The sequence below is a fragment of the Ovis canadensis genome, chromosome 3 (assembly GCF_042477335.2).
Source record: "Ovis canadensis isolate MfBH-ARS-UI-01 breed Bighorn chromosome 3, ARS-UI_OviCan_v2, whole genome shotgun sequence".
Lineage (NCBI taxonomy): Eukaryota > Metazoa > Chordata > Mammalia > Artiodactyla > Bovidae > Ovis > Ovis canadensis.
In genome coordinates this window covers 81,052,281-81,077,306 of record NC_091247.1, presented here as the reverse complement: position 1 = coordinate 81,077,306, position 25,026 = coordinate 81,052,281, and the positions used below count along the sequence as shown (strand labels likewise).

Here is a 25,026-nt window from a genome sequence, read left to right as displayed (position 1 = left end):
AGACTGAAGAGGTTCCTGGCACCAATGGGTTACATCAGCTCCTCTGGGAATGATGCTGCAAGGTACAGTTGACAGCTGGCAAATCCAACAATCTGGCTGGACTGGGAATTCAATTTAAGGTGAAGTGTGGCAATTGAATAAGGTAAAGGGAGCAACTATGTAAATTCTGCCTGACAGGCAATAGAGGTGAGTCTGGGAGTAAGCGTACTTGGCCATGGGACCAGCAGAGGCTCTGTCTTCTATTACGGATGAGATGACCATTCATTTCTTTGTTCCTGCCATTAATTTTACTTCCTCACAGCTCTTTTTCTTCCAGCGTTGGACTTTTCCTTTTCATGGAGTTCTAACAATTTTTTTTCATGAGACCTTCACTTCAATCCTCTGAGGCTATTATCCCTACTTTACAACTGAGGAACTAAGAGGTTTCAAAACAAAGTGATGAAAGGATTTCTGCTTTAGCCCATGAAAGTCTACAGAAATTGCCCTTTGCCATAAACAACTAGAAGAGTAGACAAATGTATGTATGACATTATTGTTTTTAAGCATCAGACATGAGTAGTATATTTCCCTGAAAGAAGGAAACAAACAAGGTACACCTTACAGTTGCCCTGGACTACTACCTAGAGACAACCCCAGCCCAGAGAGGGGAACCCAGAGCCCAGAGATCCTGCTGAGCCAAAACAGCTGGATATTCATATGAAAAAATAGAAAAAGAGAACTTTGACCTTAGCTCATGACATATACGAAAATTAGCTCAAAGTGGATCATGGATCTAAATGTAAAACCTTACATATCAAAATTTAAAAGAAAACCTGAGAGAACATTGCTGTGACCTTGGAGAGGCAAAAACTTTTTGACTAGGGCACGAAAAGCATAAAACACAGAGAAAACATGGAGAAATCTGACTTAATTTAATCAAAATTAAAGAGTCGTTTTTCAAAAAACATTGTCAAGTAAAAAGACAAGCAACAGAAAGAAGGTCTTTAACAAATATTTATCGATATAAAGTACTTATATTCAGAACAAGAACCAATTCAATAACAAGAAAAACACAAGTAAAAAAAAGACACATATGAGACATTTGAATAGAGACTTTACCAAAAAAGATATATGCATGGCAAGTACAGCACATGAAAAGATGCTCAGTATAACTGGTCGTTGTTGTTTAGCCACTAAGTCATGTTCTACTCTTTGTGACTTGACTACTCACTGTAAGCCTGCCAGGCTCCGCTGTCCATGGGATTTCCCAGGCAAGAATACTGGAGGGGTTGCCATTTCCTTTTCCAGGAGATCATCCTGACACAAGGATCAAACTCATGTCTCCTGCACTGGCAGATGGGTTCTGCACATCAGGGAAGCCCAACTGGTCATTAGGGAAATGCAAATTAAAATCATAATGAGACACCATTATACATCTACCAGATGGCTAAAATTAACAAGAGGGACAATACCAAGTCTAGACGAGAATACAGAACAACTGGACCTCTCTCATATGTTGCTGGTGGGAATGCAAAGTGGTAAACAGTTTGGCAGCCAACCCTCTCATCCTCTGTAGTCCCCTTCTCCTCCTGCCCTCAATCTTTCCCAGCATCAGGGTCTTTTCAAATGAGTCAGCTCTTCGCATCAGGTGGCCAAAGTACTAGAGTTTCAGCCTCAGCATCCGTTCTTCTAATGAACACCCAGGACTGGTCGGATCTCCTTGCAGTCCAAGGGACTCTCAAGAGTCTTCTCCAACACCGCAATTCAAAAGCATCAATTCTTCGGTGCTCAGCCCTCTTTATAGTCCAACTTTCACATCCATACATGACTACTGGAAAAACCATAGCCTTGACTAGACGAACTTTACTTTGTTGACAAAGTAATATCTCTGCTTTTTATGCTATCTAGGTTGGTCATAACTTTTCTTCCAAGGAGCAAGCATCTTTTAATTTCATGGCTGCAATCACCATCTGCAGTGATTTTGGAGCCCCTCCAAACATAAAGTCAGCCACTGTTTCCCCATCTATTTGCCATGAATTGATGGGACTGGATGCCATGATCTTCGTTTTCTGAATGTTGAGCTTTAAGCCAACTTTCTCACTCTCTTCTTTCACTTTCATCAAGAGGTTCTTTAGTTCTTCTTCACTTTCTGCCATAAGGGTGGTGTCATCTGCATATCTGAGGTTATTGATATTTCTCCAGGGAATCTTGATTCTAGCTTGCGCTTCATCCAGCCCAGCGTTTCTCATGATGTACTCTGCATATAAGTTAAATAGGCAGGGTGACAATCTACAGCCTTGACGTACTCCTTTTCCTATTTGGAACCAGTCTGTTGTTCCATGTCCAGTTCTAACTGTTGCTTCCTGACCTGCATATAGGTTTCTCAAGAGGCAGGTCAGGTAGTGTGGTATTCCCTTCTCTTTCAGAATTTTCCACAGTTTATTGTGATTCACACAGTCAAAGGCTTTGGCATAGTCAATGAAGCAGAAATAGATCATTTTCTGGAATTCTCTTGTTTTTTTTCAATGACCCAGTGGATGTTGGCAATTTGATCTCTGGTTCCTCTGCCTTTTCTAAATCCAGCTTGAACATCTGGAAGTTCATGGTTCACATACTGCTGAAGCCTGGCTTGGAGAATTTTGAGCATTACTTTACTAGCATGTGAGATGAGTGCAATTGTGCAGTAGTTTGAGCATTCTTTGGCATTGCCTTTCTTTGGGATTGGAATTTATTTTCCAGTCCTGTGGCCACTGCTGAGTTTTCCAAATTTGCTGGCATATTGAGTGCAGCACTTTCACAGTGTCATCTTTCAGGATTTGAAATAGCTCAAGTGGAATTTCATCACCTCTACTAACTTTGTTCGTAGTGATGCTTCCTAAGGCCCACTTGACTTCACATTCCAGGATGTGATTATCTGGGTCGTGAAGATCTTTTTTGTACAGTTCTTCTGTGTATTCTTGCCACCTCTTCTTAATATCTTCTGCTTCTGTTAGGTCCCTACCATTTCTGTCCTTTATTGAGCCCATCTTTGCATGAAATGTTCCCTCGGTATCTCTAATTTTCTTGAAGAGATTTCTAGTCCTTCCCATTCTATTTCTTTGCATTGATTGCCTAGGAAGGCTTTCTTATCTCTCCTTGCTAGTCTTTGGAACTCTGCATTCAAATGGGTATATCTTTCCTTTTCTCCTTTGGTTTTTGCTTCTCTTCTTCACACAGCTATTTGTAAGGCCTCCTCAGACAGCCATTTTGCTTTTTTGCATTTCTGAGAGCAAATGTACCTACAAAAACTTGTCCACGAATCTTCACAGCAGCCTTATTCATAACAGCCAAAAAGTGTAAACAGTCGAAAAGTCCATCAACTGATGAAACAAAACACGGTATATCTAACAACAGAATATTGTTCAGTCATAAAAAAAAAAGATTCATGCTACAACATGGGTGAACCTTGAAAACTTTAAGTGAAAGAATCCAGACACAAAAGTTGGATTATGTTGCTTGATTCCACTTACATGAAATACCTAGGATAAATCTGCAAAAACATCTTGCTTAACTAATTTAACTGACATGGGTAACTGGACTTCCCTGGTGGCTCAGATGGTAAAGAATCTGCTTGCAATGCAGAAGACCTGAGTTCAGTCCCTGGGTTGGGAAGATCCCCTGGAGAAGGTAATGGCTACCTACTCCAGTATTCTTGCCTGGGAAATCCCATGGACAAAGGAGCCTAGCAGGCTACAGTCCATGCGGTCGCAATCTAGTTTCTGATTATCCATGAGGAGGCGGGCTAGAGTGGGGCAAGACAGAAACACAGAGAAAACTGAAATCACAGATGTTCTGAGACCCCAGTTGCCCACTGGAACAGTATTTTACTTCTGGGGTGAAGATGTGAGCACTAAGGTTTCATAACATGGTTCTGTTATGATTCAGACACTTGGCCCAACTCTCAATACTATTGACCTTGGTCACAGAAACGGGCAGTAGGCCAGGATACAGGAAAGCTTGACTTTGTCACTAACCAGCTACGTATGTGACCTTGGGCAAGTCATCAGTCCACCTACTGATGATCTCTAAACTCTAAAGATTCTAAGAATTGTGGGCCAGCATACTCAGCACCAGGCTTGAAATTAACAAAGGGTCAACACATGAAACTAGCAATCTCCTAACACATCCTGTGTTACTGAGACTTCAGAAAGGTAGCTAGGAATCATCTGCTCATTTGAGGAGCTCACTGTTCCCTGGGAAAGAGACTTTTGGCAAAAGTAACCGTTCAGATGACAGTCCCAGTGTTTTGGAGAAAAGCAGCTAATTTACTGACAACAAAGCCTTTTTTTTTTTTTGAAATTTCTTAGCTGCAGATCCACAAAGTCCCCAGAAGACTAAAAATATGTTCTCAATTCCCTTTTATCTCCCACCCAGAGCTGAGAGAATAGCACCAACTGTGTCATATTAAACACAGATGCATCCAACACCGATGAAAGTGCATGACCGCGAGAACAGATAAGAGTTGTTTTCAATTTGTTCAGATGGGATTGGTTAGATTTAACCTAGTTAGACCAAACAATCAAAGCAGGTGTTTGTAAGTTGCCAATGTTTTTATTCTCTATAATTGTTTGGCTATATTTCCCAGGAACTTAGGTAAAGGAAGTTAATAATGTTGTAAAAAGCACTGACCTTATATATATATATATATATTCCTGTCACACATACACTATTCATCTTCAAGGCAGTACGAATACAAGGCACTGCTTAGAATATTCCTCACAGATTTTTACCATTTAAACACCATCAACATCTAAGCTGGCTTTTGGGAGAGCTTATATTACTGAACTTCATAAAAAATGAGAGTCTGTCTTCTAATCGCCTTATGGTGGTGGTGGTTTAGTAGCTAAGTCGTGTCCGACTCTTGAGATCCCATGGACTGTAGCCTGTCAGGCTCCTCTGTCCATGGGATTCTCCAGGCAAGAATACAGGAGTGGGTTGCCATTGCCTTCCCCAGGGGATCTTTCCCGACCCAGGAATTGAACCTGGGTGTCCTGCATTGCAGGCAGATGATTTATGAACTGAGCTATGAGGGAAGCCCTTCTAATCTTATACTGATCTACAAAGCACACTAACTTGGCATTCAGGCTATTTAGGGATCCTGACTTCACATGCACTGGTCATGTTTATGGCATTTAGGAGAGAAATAATAACAATAATACAAGTACATTCCAGTTAAAACAAAATGTTTATCGCACTTGGCAGATTGATGAGATCTGAACTATAAATGCCAAGTAACAAAATACCATAAAATGCGTTCACTAGCAGCCTGGTACTGGGCAACCTTTCGTGCAGTGGCCATAGGTCCACTTTCAAAGGGAAAAAGGGCAGGTGGCTTCCCAGGAGTGTCAAGATTTCTCTTTCTAGTAACTAGTCCTGGGTACGCTCTTGTATTACTCCACACACCCTGTCTCCTTAAAAGCATTTGATTTGGAAGCTACTGGAAAAGGGATCCCTCTCTGAGGCCTGGGGGTTCTGCAGGAGGGGCAGACTCCTGGGAAGCTGAATCAACAGAAGCTCTAAAGCACCTCTTCCTGAGACAGGGAGTGGTTTTCCTGACTCAGGCTTGAGTGTGCTGTGGGGCCAGGAAGGGGTGTGGCTGGAGAGCTCAGGCGTGCTCCTTCTATACCCGTGACATTGGGCGGTTCTCTCTGTACCTCAGTTTCCTCGAGTCTAAAATGAAGGGTCAGGCTTCCCTGATGGCTCAGTGGTAAAGAAATCTGCCTGCCAATGCAGGGGACACAGGTTCGATCCCTGATCTGGGAAGATCTCACATCCTGTGGAACAACTAAGCTTGTGTGCCAGGAGTACAACGAAGCTGTGCTCAGGGTACTGAGCCAGTGCTCCAGAGCCTGGGAACAACTCCTGAGCCTGAGTGCTGCCACTACTGAAGCCCGTGCACCCCCGAGTCCGTGCTCTGCAACAAGAGGAGCTGCTACAATGAGAAGCCCTCATACTGGAGCTAGAGACAGGCTCCACTGGCCGCAACTAGAGAAAAGACTGCACAGCCAAAAGTAAATGAATAAATATTTTTTAAAAATAATAAAAATTAAAATAATATAAAATGAAGGACCACTAGCACCTCTAATTAATGCACACAAAATGCTTGGCAGTGTTTGGCATGGAGTTAAGTGCTCAATACAGGTTGACCATAATTATTATGATCCCTGTAAGGGAGATGATACTGCAAATAATGTTTCCTGAAAATAAGAAGATAATGGGAATCCTGTATACATTTCAAGGGTAGGAAAACAGCCTTGTAAGATCACTTACATGATGTGGGCAAGATGGACAAAACCTCCTCACACCTAAAATATTTTTTGAAAACTGTTATGATATCATTTCTTTATTTCTTTGGGATTAACTGATCCTCTTCAAGATTCATATTTTAATATGTGACACATACGAGTAATTACAGAAGAAATACCAGGTTATACAAAATTAGTAAAATGCAGACTATGGACTATTAGTAAAATGGACTATTAGTAAAATGCAGGAAAGGAAAAGCCCACACATAAACCCACCAAGAGAACTTAAACTGAGAGTCAGTGCAAATAGGTAAGATATTTGTTTAAACACTTGGTAAAAGAAAATGTTCAATTCAGTAGCTGTGAAAAACATAAATTTAAGGGGTGTGGGCATAAGAGAGAAATAGAAAATCCACCTCTCAGAATAAAGGGGGTAAATATTTAGTCAACTCTCAGATAGTATTTCAGTAAATAGATATTTCAATGGAAAATTTCCAACCTGAGAGCAAATAATTGAAGATGGGTTTAAAATGAGAATGAAAGCTCTCCATTTCCCTGTCCCTGCCCAGGCCTGTAACCCAGCCTCTGAGTTCTTGCAGCAGTTTGGCTCTTTCTTCCTTATCCCTCCAACTCCAACTGGAGACTATAATTTTCTTTCTAGCAGGAAACTGATATATACTAATGATGACAGCTGGATTCAGAAGAGGAAAAAGAATACAGGGGACAGAGAGTCCTTGTGGGTTTAAATCACTTTAAAACTCAAAACAAAACCCCCAGATTTGGAAATTTTAAAACCTAGTTAATGGCTAAGGAAACCTCAAATGATTGGGAAGTACTAAGATAAAAGTTTGAATTACACAAAACACATCATTATCTTAAGCTGTTCTAATCATCTTCTCTGCCTTTCCCCTTCACTGGTTTTCTCATTGTTTATGCCCCCAGTCCTTCAATGTAGTTCTAAGACATTTCAGAGGTAGAAATAGCCTTCCAAGGTCACTTACAGAATAGTGTTTGAGAGGAGATGGGCAGATCCTCCTCCATCCAAAAAAGTTTCCCAGAAACTGGTGTTGCTTCATTTCTTTTGGAATAATGAACATCCTTTAAGATTCATATCTACAAATAGTTACTGTTGAAATACACGTATACCCACACACATAAGAGTAAAACAGAATTATGTTATGTAAAATTAGTAAAGTGGAAAATAAGAGGAAGAAATTCCCTTAAATTGCACTATTTTTAGCATAGTGTTGCCATTAATTCTAGTCCTCCACTTCCGATCCCCTTTCTCCCAAACCCTCAATAATGCCTACCACAATGCCCCGACACTCCATGAAAGCATTTTCAGTTACATTCTTTTTCCATGACAAAGGCACTTGGCTCCATAACGAATCTAAATATCCTATAAGGATGTGGGCACAGAAAACATCACTTTATCTTAAAAACCATGTGACCTTATTCTCTGTCTTATATCCTCCAATAATCTCCTCTGTCTACAGGGTCAAATTCAAGCTCCTTAGGCTTCCCTGGAAGCGCCAGGGGTAAAGAACCTGCCTGCCAATGCAGAGATGCAAGAGACACAGCTTTGATCCCTGGGTCGGGAAGAACCCCTGGAGGAGGGCATGTCAACCAACTCCAAGAAGAATCCCATGGACAGAGGAGCCTGTTGGGCTACAGTCCACAGGGTCACAAAGAGACACGACTGAAGCGACTTGGCACGCATGCAGACTTTGGCCCATGAAGCTCTCCTTGACTGAGATCCTGCCTTCCAGTCTCACTTCTAGTCACATCTTCCTGTCCTTGAACCCAACACTTCAGTCACACTGTCCTAGTTCTTTGACAGCTAGCTCTTTGCTGTGAGCCTCTGTGGCTTCAGACATGCTCCTTCCTCTGTCTCTGCTGCTACTGCTGCTAAGTCGCTTCAGTCGTGTCCGACTCTTCGCGATCCCATGGACTGCAGCCTACCATGCTCTTCTGTCCATGGGATTTTCCAGGCAAGAGTACTGGAGTGGGGTGCCATCGCCTTCTCCGCCTCTGTCTCTAATACCCACCTATACTTTGACCACCTGGTGAATTTCTACATATCCTCAGAACTCTGCTCCTCCTCTATGAGCCACCTACTCCTCTATGGAGGCTTTTCTGTTCTACTAAGTAGAAATGACCTTTCATTCTTTAGTGCCTCACATATATCCCATATACACTTCATTTATAGCATCTCAGTCCCTTTTTGGGCCTATTTACAAACCTCAAACATACCACGTGCCTCTCCAGATGTAGTTGCTTATCTGATGTTAGCATGTCATGTCTGATAAATGAAAAAATCAATGAACAACAAGATGGCCATTCTCTGGATCAGTAAGAGAGGCAGTTCAGTTCAGTCGCTCAGTCGTGTCCAACTCTTTGGGACCCCATGAGTCGCAGCACGTCAGGCCTCCCTGTCCATCACCAACTTCCGGAGTTCACCCAGACTCATGTCCATCGAATCACTGATGCCATCCAGCCATCTCATCCTCTGTTGTCCCCTTCTCCTCCTGCCCCCAATCCCTCCCAGCATCAGGGTCTTTTCCAATGAGTCAACTCTTCTCATGAGGTGGCCAAAGTACTGGAGTTTCAGCTCTAGCATCATTCCTTCCAAAGAAATCTCCTTCAGAATGGACTGGTTGGATTTCCTTGCAGTCCAAGGGACTCTCAAGAGTCTTCTCCAACACCACAGTTCAAAAGCATCAATTCTTCGGCGCTTAGCCTTCTTCATAGTCCAACTCTCACATCCATACATGACCACTGGAAAAACCATAGCCTTGACTAGACGGACCTTAGTCGGCAAAGTAATGTCTCTGCTTTTCAATATGCTATCTAGGTTGGTTATAACTTTTCTTCCAAGGAGTAAGCGTCTTTTAATTTCATGGCTACAGTCACCATCTGTAGTGATTTTGGAGCCCAAAAACATAGAGTCTGACACTGTTTCCCCATCTATTTCCCATGAAGCGATGGGACCGGATGCCATGATCTTCGTTTTCTGAATGTTGAGCTTTAAGCCAACTTTTTCACTCTCCTCTTTCACTTTCATCAAGAGGCTTTTGAGTTCCTTTTCACTTTCTGCCATAAGGGTGGTGTCATCTGCATATCTGAGGTTATTGATATTTCTCCCGGCAATCTTGATTCCAGCTTGTGTTTCTTCCAGTCCAGCGTTTCTCATGATGTACTCTGCATAGAAGTTAAATAAGCAGGGTGACAATATACAGCCTTGACATACTCCTTTTCCTATTTGGAACCAGTCTGTTGTTCCATGTCCAGTTCTAACTGTTGCTTCCTGACCTGCATACAGATTTCTCAAGAGGCAAGTCAGGTGGTCTGGTATTCCCATCTCTTTCAGAATTTTCTGCAATTTATTGTGATCCACACAGTCAAAGGCTTTGGCATAGTCAATAAAGCAGAAAGAGAGGCAGGAGCACCCTTAATCCAGTGGATTCCAAAGTGGATTCCTGACATTCTATGCCAGGTATGCTTCAGTGTTTTCCTAGGAAAGCAGGCATTTCTTCTTTCTTGAAAATGTTTAAGAACATGAGGAGAACTGTAAATGTGAGGAATTGATCATAACTCTTTCAGGCTGCAGGGAATTGGATTAGCTACATGGTTTCCAGCCAGTGATAATGGTAATGATGATAGTAATATTAACGGTAGCTAATATTTATTGAGTGCTTATTCTCTGCCATGCAAAGGAAATTCTAAGATATAGACTCTATTACATCCCCATTTACAATTGGGAAAAAAGTGTCTCAAGGAGGTTAAATGACTTGCCTAAGGTCTTTACCTAGTTTTTAATTAGTGACTTTCCATAGCTGTTATGTTTGTGAGTAGATGGCATCCCACTCCAGCACTCTTGCCTGGGAAGTCCCATGGACGGAGGAGCCTGGTGGGCTGCAGTCCGTGGGGTCGCTGGGAGTCAGACACGACTGAGTGACTTCACTTTCATGCATTGGAGAAGGAGATGGCAACCCACTCCAGTGTTCTTGCCTGAAGAATCCCAGGGATGGGGGAGCCTGGTGGGTTGCCATCTATGGGGTCGCATAGAGTTGGACACGACTGAAGCGACTTAGCCGCAGCAAGGTCACAAAAGCTAAGAAATGGCAGACCTGGGATTCAAACCTAGGGATCAAGCTTTACGGCCCTTGGGGTACACTCCCTACTCTGAGTTTTGTGAGCTCTGGATGTAGACAGATGTATATTTACAAACATATGTGTATGATATAAACATTTGATTTGAATTTGGAAAATGAATTTACATCTGACTGATGAATGAGTTTAAATAAGATTTGTACCCTTTTCTCTTTTTTTCATTTATTTTTGGCTGCGCTGGGTCTTTGTTGTTGGACGAGGGCTTTCTCTTGCTGTGGTGAACAGGGGCTTCTTTCCAGCCACGGTGTGCAGGCTTCTCACTGCGCTGGCTTCCCTCGCTGCAGAGCATGGGCTCTAGAGTGCGCAGGCTTCAGTGGCTGTGACCCGGGGGCTCAGGAGTTGCAGCTCTTGGTCTTAGCTGACCTGCAGCATGTGCGGTCTACCCAGACCAGGGACTGAACCCTTGTCTCCTGCACTGGCTGCCAGATTTTTACTCAATGGACCACCAGGGAAGTCCTAAGATTTGTATCTTGATGACAACTGTTACTATTATAAAAACTGAAAAATTTTGATTTCAATTATCAGTTAGTAACAAATACATTTGGGGACTGCCCTGGTGGTCCAGTGGTTAAGAATCCAGATTGCAGTGTAGGGGATGTGGATTCAATTCCTGGTTGGGGAAACTAAGGTCTCACATGCCACGGAGAACTAAGCCCTTTGGCCACAACTAGACAGTCTTTGCCGACTAAGGTCCATCTAGTCAAGGCTATGGTTTTTCCTGTGGTCATGTATGGATGTGAGAGTTGGACTATGAAGAAGGCTGAGCACTGAAGAATTGATGCTTTTGAACTGTGGTGTTGGAGAAGACTCTTGAGAGTCCCTTGGACTGCAAGGAGATCCAACCAGTCCATTCTGAAGGAGATCAACCCTGGGATTTCTTTGGAAGGAATGATGCTAGAACTGAAACTCCAGTACTTTGGCCACCTCATGAGAAGAGTTGACTCATTGGAAAAGACTCTGATGCTGGGAGGGATTGGGGGCAGGAGGAGAAGGGGACGACCGAGGATGAGATGACTGGATGGCATCACTGACTCGACAGATGTGAGTCTGAGTGAACTCCGGGAGTTGGTGATGGACAGGGAGGCCTGGCGTGCTGTGATTCATGGGGTCGCAAAGAGTTGGACACGACAGAGCGACTGAACTGAACTGAACTGAAGACAGTCTGTGTGCCGCAATGATGCAACTATAACCCAGTATGCCACAACTAAGACCAGACACAGCCAAATAAACAAATTTATTTTTAAAATCCACTTAATACACACCTACTACTTGCTTAGCTGGGGGACACAGAACCTTAGCACGATCCATTCTTTCAAGGCATTTACAATGTAAACCTGTCACAAGGATACTTTGAAATCACACTGAAATCTACACATCCAGGTGAGTGCTCACTTTGGTTAGTGTAGCTACTGCTCAAACTGCCTTTGGATAAAATTAATTAAACACTAAGAATTGATTTAATTATTTTAAGCTCACAGTTTATTTTTTATTCTAAACTGTGCTACCTACCTTGGCTACCATTTTATTTCAGATTTATTATTCTTGCTATTTAGTTGCTAAGTCATGTCCTGTTCTTTATGACCTCATGGACTGTGGCACACCAGGCTCCTGTGTCCATGGGGTTCTCCAGGCAAGAATACTGGAGTGGGTTGTCAGTTCTTTCTCCAGGGGATCTTTCAGGACTAGGGATCAAATCAGAGCCTTCCACCTTGGCAGGTAGATTCTTTACCACTGAACCACCAGGGAAACCCTTATCTGATACTTGGTTAATTCTAAAAATCTAATTCATCCTCAAAGGAGGAAAATTTGCTACTGCTATTTGTGTGGATGTAGTACATAGATACACACATTCATATAGAAAGACACATACATATATATTCTGTGGTTTATGAGGGCAATTCCCAAAGGACTGGAAAAAACATCAGTGCTTGTCCAACAGGAATATATGAGCCGTACATGTAAATTTTGATTTTCTAATAGTTATATTCTAAAAAGGACAGCATCACTGACTCAATGGACATGAGTTTGAGCAAACTCCAGGAGATAGTGAAGGACAGAGAAGCCTGGTGTGCTGCAGCCCATAGGGTCACAAAGAGTCAGACACGACTTAACAACTGAACAACAACAACGAAGAGTAAAAAGAAACACAGGAGATTAACTTTAATTACACTTTTATTTTAAACTAATATACCAAAAAATTATCATCCCAATATGTAATCAATATAAACATTATTGAGAAATTAAACCTTTTTTTTTTCATACCAAGTCTTTGAAATTCAGTGTGTATTTTATTCTTATAGAACAGTTCAACTTGGATCCACCACATCTCAACAGTTCAAGAGCCACGTGTGGCTAGCGAGTGCCATACTAGAGAGGGAAGGATGAAATATTACAGCTATGGCTGTCATACCAAAAAAAAAACAGTAAAAGCGACCTATCCCCTACACATCTTACTCTGCAAAGTAATGACTCTAAGAGGTGTGATACACTAATGCAAGTGAAATGCTGTTCAGTGACAACAGCTTGTGAGCACACTTACCTGGGGGTATAAACACTAAATAATGTCAGAGTTTGTGCAAAGGATGATTTCAAAAGGCCAAAGTCACCTTCATGATTCGTTAGTAAAGGACAGGCAGTTGGAGAAGAGAGAAGGGTATTTTACAATATTCAAGGGTTAACCCTTTCAGACAAAAAATAATGGTATTAATACATCAGGAGAAACTTAGTTCAACAAATGAAAGATTAGAGTCGATCACACAACTGTGAGACTAACCCAGGGGATGGGCTTGAAAGTAGTGAGCAACTCTTTCATGAACGAGGCTCTTTAAAACATTAAGCAGAGAAGTACTACTAAGCTACATGAAATTTGGAATTAAGATACAAAAATGGCAGGAACTATTTTTTGGTACTAAAAATGGTACAAATGATGTGCATGGTAACGTCTGATTCATAATCTTTATACTCTCTGGACCTCAGTTAATTCAAGTGTAAAATGAAGTGGACACAACCCTCAGGCCCCCTACAGCTAGAGTGACCTGTGATTCATTGTGCAAACCTGGACACTTTAAGAGTAAAAGGGGCACTATTAATAATTGTGCTGGGATAAGAGGTATAAACTAGAACCGTTTCACAGCCATAAAACTATATGGTCCTCTTCTACCAAACGGATGCAACAGCTACTCCTATGCAGGGATGTGGAGCTGATCAAAGTCCAGGCGTGTTCTTATTACCTCTGCGTGGCCACAGGGGCCTTGGGGGCTAATACACACTGATCTGAGTGAGGCAGCTTCACCTCTCCCCCCAGAGCATTCTAAATTGGCTTGAATTTGGGAACAGGATTCCATATGGACAGAGCTGGACTCTGACAGCCTGAATATATTTACTGAAGACAACAAATCATTGACAGACTCAATGTAACAGAGGAAAGGCCTGGCCTGCTTGTACTCAGAATCTGACTTTGTAATTGTAGCCTCCTTTAGACAGGCCTAATCAATTAGAAGAGGCTGATTTTAACCAGTTGCAGGCTCATTACTCTGCATTCCAGTTTGTGTTGATGAAAATCAGTTTCAGTCTGTGGCCTGGAACTCATGTACAGCACTTCCTGAGGCCTCTTATATAAACACATCAAAACATTTTTCTTTTTTTTTTGGAGCTGCCCCTCTCCGTTTTAAGAAAACCACTCTGTGAATCGTGAAGAAAACAGAACAACTGCATGTGGGTCTGGGGCCCATACCAGGAAACATACGTGATGCAAGGAACATGTACAAAGTCAGAGCTTGAGGTAGTGCATGGTAGACTTGAGTCTCAAATATCTAGGCTCCAGCAACAAATGAGTCCATTCGGTTATCGCCGCAAAATGGAACAGAATGAACTCCTGAGTTACTGAAAATGACAAGAGTCGAGTCCAGACTCTTCCCGGAATGACCAAATAGAAAACAAACTTGCAACTAAACAAGGACAAGCTTCCTTGGGAAGCTTTTATGAAGGAAGCGTATGACACTAAGTATAATTTTGATATGTGGTTTAGTCTTGCAAAAGTAGAAGTGGGGGAGTGCGTGGGAGAGCCACTCAAAACCCCACCTACATTTCAAAGACCTGTAATCACTCCCAAATATAATATAACTGTGAATCATACCTGGCTGGTTGCCTTTTGAGAGTTTGTCAAGGCAGCAAGTCAACAAGAAGAGGATATCAATATACACAGCTCTGGTCACCAAACATGGATTTTGCCTAGAAAGGTAAAGAACAGAAAATAAATTGGTAATTTTTCTCTCTGAGGACTGGGCCACAGAAAAGAGAAAATGGGTATTTTCTACCAGGCATGTCATAAGGCTTAGAGAGTTGCGAGTGCGTGCTAAGTTGCTTCAGTCGTGTCCAACTCTCTGTGACTCTATGGACTTGTAGCCCACCATGCTCCTCCGTCCATGGGGATTCTCCAGGCAAGAATCCTGGAATGGGTTGCCATGTCCTCCTCCAGGGTATCTTCTCACCCCAAGGATTGAACCTATGTCTCTTATGTCTCCCACATTAGCAGGCAGGTTCTTTACCACTAGCGCCACCTGGGGAGCCCCAGAGAGTTGTAACAAATGCTAAAAATGATGGACAGTCACCGATGGTGACAATGGCGAAATTTTCATTTCTCACGAAAAGAAAATGAAAATAAAATCCTAGTGCTTATGGTGGAGGTTGGGACTGTGTTTGTACAAATTAGAGAAAATTCTATGCTCTGGCGCCAAAGAAAGTTAACTGAAAACAAACACAAACCAATACCCTATTCCAGTTATTTGAAAACAAGAGGGAAGTAGGGGATATGATACCATATTCCATTATCTTCCTCTTAACTGGACAAATTTAGGGGAACATCATTGGTTATGAATATCAGTGATTTAGCATTTTGGAGGAGAATTGCACTCACAAATGATAAACTGTATTTACAGACTTAAAAAAGCAGCTGAAAAAACAAACATGAAAGTATTAACAAACACTGTTGACAGACATTCCTTTCCTGATAAATGAGAGGTTTTTTTCTTCTTTCAATAAATGGAGGTCTTTTTACTCTTTGAACCACATGCTGGAAAAAGTAAGTGGGCTTGGCTTGAGGGGGTCTAGATCAAAATGGAAGAAAGAAGACTTTTTTTTGAGAATAGTACTGAATCTCCCTGACTCCGAGCCTCAGTTCATACTGGTCATGAAAAGTGCCCAAACCTCCCTAGGGTACTTATAATACAGCATAAACAGGAAAAAATGGCTTCCTAGGTGGCTCAGGGGGAAAGAATCCGCCTTCCAATGCAGGAGAAGCAAGAGACACAGGTTCGATCCTTGGGTCAGGAAGGTCCCCTGGAGGAGGAAATGGCAACCCATTTCAGTATTCTTGCCTGGAAACTTCCGTGGACAGAGGAGCCATTGGGTGGCAGAGAGTCAGATGCGACTGAGCTCATGCATACAAGTGGTAAAAACAACAGGGACAGACCTGGGTTTGAATCCTGGCCTTCTGCCATTTAGTATCTCTGTGACCTGAATCAGATTTCTGACTTGCACAATGGACACCGTAATCACCTCACTGAGAGTCACTGTGAGCATTTGATTCGGCCTGTTCCCTGCTCTGCTCCTCTGCCTCCAACCTAGGATGAGGGAATGACATGAGTTCCAGCTAGTGTATTTCCATCTGGCTTGATCCCTCAATGCATCCTTCTCACTTCCTATAAGTTAACAGTTTTCCCATTTCTCTAAAGTTTATTCTCACTCTATCCTGCACTGCCCATATCTTAGGGGCATGTGATATCTGCATGAAAAGCAAACCAGATACTTTTCCATTAAAACAAAACTGTCTTGTTTCAAGATTTCCCTTTTGCTGACCTGCCTCATTTCTGTTCCCTGACTTCACCTACAGTATCTGCTTGCTCCTTGACTCCGACTCTGCCGTAACGACTAGTTTATATGTACACTTCACATTTGGCTTAGTTTCATGCCTATGCCCAGTTATTTTTAAAAATTAGTTTTAAAAAGCAGGTAACACATGCACATGGTATAAAAAGAACTCAAACAGTACAGAAGGGTATGCAGTAAAAATGAAGTGCCTTTTCCATGCCCCCACCCTCTGCCCACGTTCTGTTCCCCTGAGGCAACCGCCGTTACTGCTTTCTAGAGCACATCCTTCCAGGCATATTTTATAAGCGTCTATCTATAGCTACCCACTTGTTTATTTTTATATAAGTAGTGGTTTACTACTTACTGAGTTCTGAGCATTACCTTTTTTTCACTAATACTTTTAAGATATCATTCTATTAAAAAACACAGATTTGCCTCATTTCTTAAATGGTTGTGAACTGTTTCATTTCATGGATGTACCTGTCCCCTAATGAAATAAGTCAGATTGTTTAGGATATTTTGCTGAAAACAATGATGTAATGAAGATATGTGTATATTAGTTTATGCATATGAATGAATATTCAAAAGAGAAATCCATAGAAGCTTAAGTGCTGGATCAAGATATTCATACATTTAAAATTTTGCTTCATTTAGATCAGATGCTCTCCAAAGAGACTGGGACTACTTATGCTTTCACCAACAGTGTTTAAGATTCCCCTCCAACCCCAACAATCTGACTCACACTGTGATTAAACCTTTTGACCTTTGCCAAGCTGATAAGTGGAAAAACAGTACCTCAGCATTTTATCATAATTATTTTAAATGAAGTTGCCCATCCCTTCATAAGCTTTTCAAAAATGATATCTTAATTTCCTTTTCTGTGAACTGTGATCAAATCTCCAATCTATTATGTTATTGGTATTTTCCTTATTGATTTGTAGGAACTCTTTGTATATTAAGGAAATCTGTCCTTTGTCATATGTGTTGCAAATATTTTTTTGCAGTTTATCATCTGACTTTACAACTTATTTACAATACTTTTTTTGGAATTCAAAACTGTTTGGTTTAATGCAGTCAAATATATTATTTTTATCTTCTGGATTTTATGTCATGCTACCAAAATCTAACCTTTCCTCAATATAGATTTATATTTATAAATTTTTCCTTAGTATTTTTTCTTTTAGTACTTTACAGTTCCATTTATTTACTTCTTTATTTCTGGCTGTGCTGTATCTTCATTGCTGCACTTGGGCTTTCTCTAGTTGCTGCGAGCTTCTCATTGCAGAGCACAGGCTCTAGGGTGCGTAGGCTGCAGTAGGTGCAGAGGGCTGGCTCAGTAGTTGTGGAGCGTGTGCTTAGTTGCCCATGGCATGTGGAATCTTCCTGGAGCAGGGATCGAACTCAGGTCCCCTACATTGGCAGGCAGATTCTTAACCATTGAACCACCAAGGAAATCTTACAGTTTCATTTTTTGTTCTTGTTAACACTTTGGTCTATTTGGAATTTACTATCCCCAAATCTTACCTTTATATTTTGTCTCTATTCAGTTTTCCCCAGGTCAGTTAAATTTGACTTGTGAAGTTGAAAAGTCCATAGTCTATGAAAATTACTTTAACAGTATCATTCCCTGTTCTGGCATGTCCACGGTTTAAAACGTGGGCTATCTTCCCTCCTCCCAATGGAAAATCACTCGGGAGGGAAAGCAAGAAAACCTAATGCAAAGGGTTAATGAATTATCAGACATGAAGCACAGAGCTGAATAATAAACGGCCTGCAGATAGCAGGATGAATGCCTCCTGAGCATCCAGCTGCAAGCTAGGTAGGTGCTGGAAAAAGATGGACAAGAGAGGATTTTTGGCCTCGGAGAATTCTGTCTTGTTTTGGAGACAAAAATAAAGACAAAACTCAGGACAGGATGTAAGGAGTTAAGGGAAAGAACATAATAGGGTGGCCCAGAAACATGGAAGAGATGTATGAAGACCTAAGTCCAACTATAAACAACGGGAGGAATTTAGAGAGACAAAGCTCACAAGGAAGGGGATTTTGAGAGGAGGCAATAGAGGCAGAAGAAAGGAGTCTGGCTTGTCTGGGGACCCATGGGAGACGGGATACTCCATGCTAACTGGTGCTCCTTGGTATAAAAATGTACTGCCTGCTCCGTTTGACCTCACAGGGTCATAGCTTCTCACCTCAGTGTTTTCCTGCTAGTGGAGCCACATAGAACCATAAAGGAAAGCTTTTGGGAAATTGGTTTGACTTTCAAGTTCAGTGAGGAACCTGGTTTCCATGATATTTTTAGCTAAATTAATATATTTTAGAACAGTTCTAAATGAATAGAGGAAACGTTGGCCATCTTTACGTCCCCCTGCCAGGCTGAAGTGTTCTGCACCTTCTCTTGGCCTGGCACAGGCTGCCAACCTTCCTGGCAGCCTGGACCCGGCAGGGACCACTCTGACGGCTGCCAGAACGGAGGTTCTATGCCAAGTCTGATGTAGTCAACGAGATCGTGGGAGGCTCCCTCAAATTCTGCTGCTTTCGATTCCAGGAAACAGAGAGGATCTGGGGCTACAAAGGATTCCATCCATGCATGGCTTCTCCTTCAAGACTGACTCAGACAGAAATTCTGGCCCAGAGCCCACTGTTCAAGGCTCCACCCTGAGGAGAGCTACAGCCTCACAACATCGCTGTCTGGAATCAGAGCTGGGCTTCACTCTGAATTGGCTTCTAAGTCAGGAAAATAAATTTTTTTTTTTTCTTTTTCTTTTTCTCTCCCTGTTACTTGGTGTTTGTTCTGACTTGGAAATGGTACACCGTGAGTTCAGGGTGAGCCAGAGGTTTGTTCTCGGTCTGTCAAGCCACTTTGATGATGGGAATAAAATCCTGGGAAAGAGCAAGCCAGCTGGACAGGAAACCAAGCCACAGGGTTTTGGTGGGTTTGGGGTTTTTTTCCCTGCCCCCAGATGGAAAAATCCTGGCACAGGGCATGGTATAATAAAGATTGAGAGTGTTAAAAAAAACTCAGGAGTGGTCAGGGTCTAACAAATGGGCTGAAAAACAGCATAATAGAGGTTTTAGAAGGAGTAACAGGAATCAGGTACTATGAGGACTAAGTTTACATAAATAAAGCGAAATGCAGGCCTTGTTAAAACTTTCTTCCACTCTTTCTATCACTGGTCCCTTGACATATACCCACCCAAGAACTCGATCTCTGAACTTCATTAAACCTCCTGCCCTCTCTCCTGGAAGCTGGGGGAGGCAGAAGGCAGAGAAGAGAGAGTAAGGCTTCCCAGACATGTTTACAATGGCCCTAGTGTCTGGAGGACACCAGAAGCTCTTGGGAAGCCTGTGATAAATTATTCACTTCTTCTGTCCCTTCCGGAATCCCAGTGGCTGCAGAGATTTTTAACTGAAGCCCATTCATACAGAAAACATTTACTAAGAGGAAACTGAGAGCCCAAAATAATGCCAGGATATGGATATATGAAGACAAAATGATTCAGTGACATTCGTCACTGCCCTCAAGAAACTTAGAGTCCTGAATTGTGTTTTTCAAACTGTAGGTTATGACCCATTTTGTTGGTTGTGAAATAAACTAGTAGGTTTAGATGACCACCTACTAGTGCTAAGAGAAAGCATAAGAGAAAGAAAGGAAGGAAGAGGAAACAGGTATGGAGGAGGGAGGAGAGAGCTAGCTAGGGAAAGCAGGAGCAGTAAAAGATAATCACATTGCATCATAGCAGTCAGGGTAAGCATCGCTCCCTTAAATTGTTATATATAGGATTTCTAGAAAACTTTTGCCCAGAATTTTTAATAAATTATCTTTGATATAACTTATAAAATGTGGTAACTTTGAGTAAAAATATTGACTGATTTAGTCTAATGTCCTTTTCTTTTTCAGGTAATAAGCCACCATCTATTATACCAAATGGTATCAGTGGGGTATTTTTGATATTCAAAATGATGGTGGATAACATTCCTGAAATTAAATCTTCTAAATCTTGAGTAAACTCCCTCTCTGTTGTATTTTTCTACAAACTGTTCATATCTTATATAGACAGTAAAATTTACATTATGTAAGATTTCACAGGTATGTTTGCGTATATATCCACACAGATATACACACGGGGTACAAAGATACATACTAAGTCATCTGTAGAATCTATTTCTGGTTGTGAATGGCTGTCAGAAAGCCTTGAAAGGCCATGGTTTAGTGAGAGAAACACACAACCAATCATGTGGTATGATGGGTGCTCAAAGGAGGGTTGACAGAGTAAAAATTAAGGATGGGGTGGTGGGGGGAAATGCCTCGGTAAAACCAGAAGTGCCTTTGCAGGAGGCGTCTAAGAGATGGACTGTGGGCGGCATGACTCCAGCAGAGGAAGCAGCGTGTCCGAAGATGACGGCATGTTACATGTTTGAAAAATAAGAAGAAGCACAAAGGGGATGTGGAATGGATGGGACAGCAGGAAATGACACAAGATGATGACATGCCCCAAATGGAAGTGCTTAGGAGTGACCTTTCAGAGCTCCAAAAGCTCCAAATGGTGGAAGCCCAGGTGGGACCCCACTGGTCCACTGGATGGCTAGGGCTGCCAGGGCCCATTAGCATGCAGCCTTGGAGGGTTCCCAGCAAGAAACAGACAGTTCACTTTGGACATATTTTTGCTTATCACTTTGGATGACTTTTTCAGAAGAATTCACTGCCATCCTCAGAGGGCTGAAAACAACTGTTCTGGCTTTAGGTTGCTAGTGTCTCTTACGGTCTAAGTCCTGAGAAGTCTATCTGGACTTCAACACAGTCAAGGTCGAAGGTCACTCCAGACCCCAGGGAATTACTCCCCCCCAGAATCCTGATTAGATTCATGGTTTAACTTTATTAATCTAGAAACCTTTACTAAGTACCATGGGGTGTATCCTACTTGGAACAGGAGTAGAGAAGGGGACAGGTTCTGGCCTTGAAGAGCTTATGGTCGTGTGTGTGTTGGAGGAAGGGTCTGGAGATGTGGAAAGAGTCCACGAGTGAATGGAAAGCAGGAATTTCAGACGAGAGTTCACTCTGCAAAGATCCAAAGATGGGAGCAAGCCTGCCGCATGCTGGGAAGAATGAAGACCAGAAAATCAAACAGGTGCGGCTGGCCAGTTTGATGGCTTAGGATGACTCGGGGTCGTGAGTCCCGGCAGGGGCCCATCATGGTCCATGGCAATCTCTCCCTCTAATCTGGGATCCTCCGTGAACTCACTCCCACTCAGGTCACGCCTGGTCTGCACCACAGTGACTACAAAGCCTCTTGCCATGGGGCCAGCACTGGGCTTAATGAAGCAGTATTCTGGGGACCCACCACCAGGACTGAAACAGGCTAGAAAGAAGAAAGCCAGAAAAAAAAAAAAAAAAAAAAGAGGGAAAGGAGGTGAAGAGGAAGGCAGAGAGCAGGCAGGTGAGAAGCTGGGCCACAGGTGGGAGGAGAAGAATAATGCGGTGGCGAAAGAGGCAGAAAAGGGAGGGCGGAAATGGTCTCTAACTGTCCCCACACCCCGCCACAGTCCCCTCACTGGACACACATCGAGCCACACCATGTCCTGTACTTAAAACTCACTTCAAAGCCTGTCCTCTAGGAAACCGTCCCTGACTAACAATCAGAGACCGGCCTTGGAGAGCAGTGTGAATGGCGGACATCTCTTTGGACTTCCTCTGATCTCCCAGAGATCCCTCGGGCCACCTTTGTACTCCTCTGCAGTCTGGGACTCCGCAATGGTAGCTGTCCGCAGACCAGATGCCATCTCGCCTTACATTTGGTTATAAGAGGAAGAGCTGCCGCGGTGAGGAGCCAGGAGGTACTTCTCTGATGTGGGCCACATGAAGTCATATAAATGTGGAAGTGTAAATTAAATAAAAAGGACCCCTCTCTCCCTTCTGATTTCCATTTTTACCACGGCCCCCAGCCAAGCAATCATTCCTATGACATTTCTGGAGAAACAACAGATTTATTTAAACCAAGATGCCAAATGGTCAGGACCTGCAGAATATATAAGTTCTTCCCCCCACTCCGTAACATACAGAATTCAGATCTGCAGGCAGGGCCAGCTGGCGGCAGCACACAGGGCCAACACCCTCTGTTCGCCACCCCCTGGCTGGCTAACACCCCCTCCCGGCCCTGCTCATTTACCTTGGGCTCCCCCGGGGGAGGGGAGGCGGTGGCAGCAGAGCTCCATTGTTATGGTATGTTCCAGCTTCCATCCAGCCTTTCTTGGTCTGGAGCTCTGCTAGTATTTATACTCACACCCACATATATGAGCTGCCCCACAGCCCTCCTACTGGGATTCTCCTTTTAATGTGAAGCCATCTTCATGCCCTGCTCTGGGTATTGACCAATTTGTAAGGAATTCTTACCAAATTGTCAAGCACAAGGCAAGAGACCATGAGCTGTGAGTCTGTCCAGAAAGGGACCATATGTCCAAGCCATATGCTCTAGGGCACAGGGCCTGCCCCTGGAAAGGCTGCCTCGTGTCCAACTCTTTGCAGCCCCGTGGACTATACAGTCCATGGAATTCTCCAGGCCAGAATACTGGAGTGGGTTGACATGCTCTCCTCCAGGGAATCTTCCCAACCTAGGGATCGAACCCAGGTCTCTCTCATTGCAGGTGGATTCTTTACCAGCTGAGCCAACAGGGAAACCCTCCTTTGCCCCTGGGGAGATGGAATCTGTGAAAAGAGGGCCTCAACTACTCTACCAAGGTTCTGGGTAGGCACTTGGCAAAGGCCCAGGCAGTCTGCATAAGGCCCCGGGGCTCTGCTTAGGTCAAGGTCAAAGTCACAGCCGCCTCTGCTTCCCAGGGGAGTGCTGCTATATGAGAGGAAGCCCACAAGCTCAATGCCAAGGCTTTGTATTTCCCTCCAGGAAGGCTCACCTGCCTTTTCAGAGGACCCCTAGGGAGCCACCCACCCCTCCCAGAGGCCCTCATATTTTTCCATCTTTCTATTAGGCATCTTTTTCTCATTAATGTACTAACACTCAAGTTATGTGGAGAGAATGAGGAAAAAGAGACCTTGTGTGGGGGTGGGGATTTGTTCAAAGCCTGAAGAAACCATTTTAGAGGGTGTATGTTTTTTATTCCTTTTATGAGAGATGCATGTTTCCCCCCCTCTGTGACTTGTTTAAAAGTAAAGTTTAATATGCTGCCAGAGAAATTGCTGGTTAATAACTTAATAAGCAATGTGCTAGGGATTATGGGAGAAAGGTAGTGTCCAAGAAAACTTTTATTGTACAGTTTGGGGCTTGGAGGATATATAGCTTCAGTTATTACATAAAATGCTAACAGAAGTCCCCTTTCCTTTCAAACTTTACTTTCTCCCTAGATTATTTTCTTTAAAAATAGAATATATAAGTGAGGTGAATGAAAACTTCTAGTAGCTGCAAGAGAAGTCTGAATGTAGATCACAGGTGAGGATTTCTAACAGTATAGTCCAAAGTCTGTTCATGAAATCTTGGCGAAGCACACACTTGGAAATTAGCCCTGGCCACAAAAATAATATCAACTGCATTTTATTAAAAGTTTTATCTTCAAAAAAACATTTTATCTTTAAAAGAGTCTTGAGAGGAGAAAAAATAGGCATTGTTATTCCCATTTTTATAAAACAACAAAGTAGCTCACATAGCTCAAGTGACCTGTCCAAGATCAGGGCAGAAACCAAGAATAGAATCAAGGTTTTCTAGACAACTTGTATCTGTGTGTCCCAAACACAGTGAGATGAAAGGGGAGAGGCTGGGCCGAACAATTAGAGCATGTTGCTTTGCAGCCACACGCTCTGGTGGCGTGTCCTGGTGGCCAGGCTGGAGAAGAATGAGGTTTGAAGCACAGCTGTTTCTGTGCCGGCCACCAGAAAGGCCTGTTTTCAACATGGCCAACAAGACTGATAAAGACTTCATTATCTGACAATAAATATTCCCTATTTGCTTAGCTCTTTTGTACTTGCATACCCATTACTCACTATGTCCTTTTCCATCTTCACCTACCTCCCATTTTGGATCTTCCAACCTAACAGATAAAAAACTGACACCCGGGACTTCCCTGGTGGTCCTGCAGTTAAGACTCTGTGCTTCCAATGCAGGGGGCCCGAGGTTCAATCCCTGGTCAGGGAACTAGATTCCACATGCCACAACTAAGACCCCTGTGCAGCCAAATAAGTAAATAAATGTTAAAAAAAACAAAAGAGGCCCAAGGAAGTTAGAGGCCACCCATCTCTGGTTAGCAGCTGAGCAGGGGGCCAGAACACAGACATGCTACCAGCGAGTATATCCTGCCCCGCCTCAACCTCAGGGAGGCGTGCTCACAGCTAGAATCTTTTCCACTCACCCAGGGCCTCTCAAAGTGACCCCCTGTGGGTACCCAGGAACACAGGGCCTTTGGGCTAGTAAGGGTCCCTTCCGGCTCAAGCAGGAATAAGTTCCTGATTGTGAGAGGAAGCTATTTCCAGAGACCCGCAGGCCAGTCCAATCGCTGAGGAAGCCTGGGCATCACGGGCAGTGAGGAGGAGAGTGAGGCTTCGGAGGGTCTCTCTCAAACCCGCTCCCTTGACTTATTCACATAAGGCCCCACAAGCCTTCAGAGGGTCAGCCCAAAGCCCGGCCAATTAGGACAAAGGCACCAGCGCTAAGTCGGCTCAATATGAGGACAGAGAAGTAGGAAGCCAAGTGAGGCCTCAGGGAGCATGCCTGCTAGGTCT

General features: G+C 43.1%; 1 protein-coding gene across 3 annotated transcripts in view; it reads right to left on the bottom strand.

Annotated features, from left to right (window-relative positions):
* Window positions 1-25,026, bottom strand: part of THADA (THADA armadillo repeat containing) — a 328,815-nt gene that overhangs the window by 64,782 nt on the left and 239,007 nt on the right. For all 3 annotated transcript variants that reach the window (XM_069583453.1, XM_069583452.1, XM_069583454.1), the window contains one exon: window positions 14,572-14,666. In XM_069583453.1, the coding sequence (XP_069439554.1) occupies window positions 14,572-14,666 (95 nt within the window). The remainder of the gene's footprint in view (window positions 1-14,571; window positions 14,667-25,026) is intronic.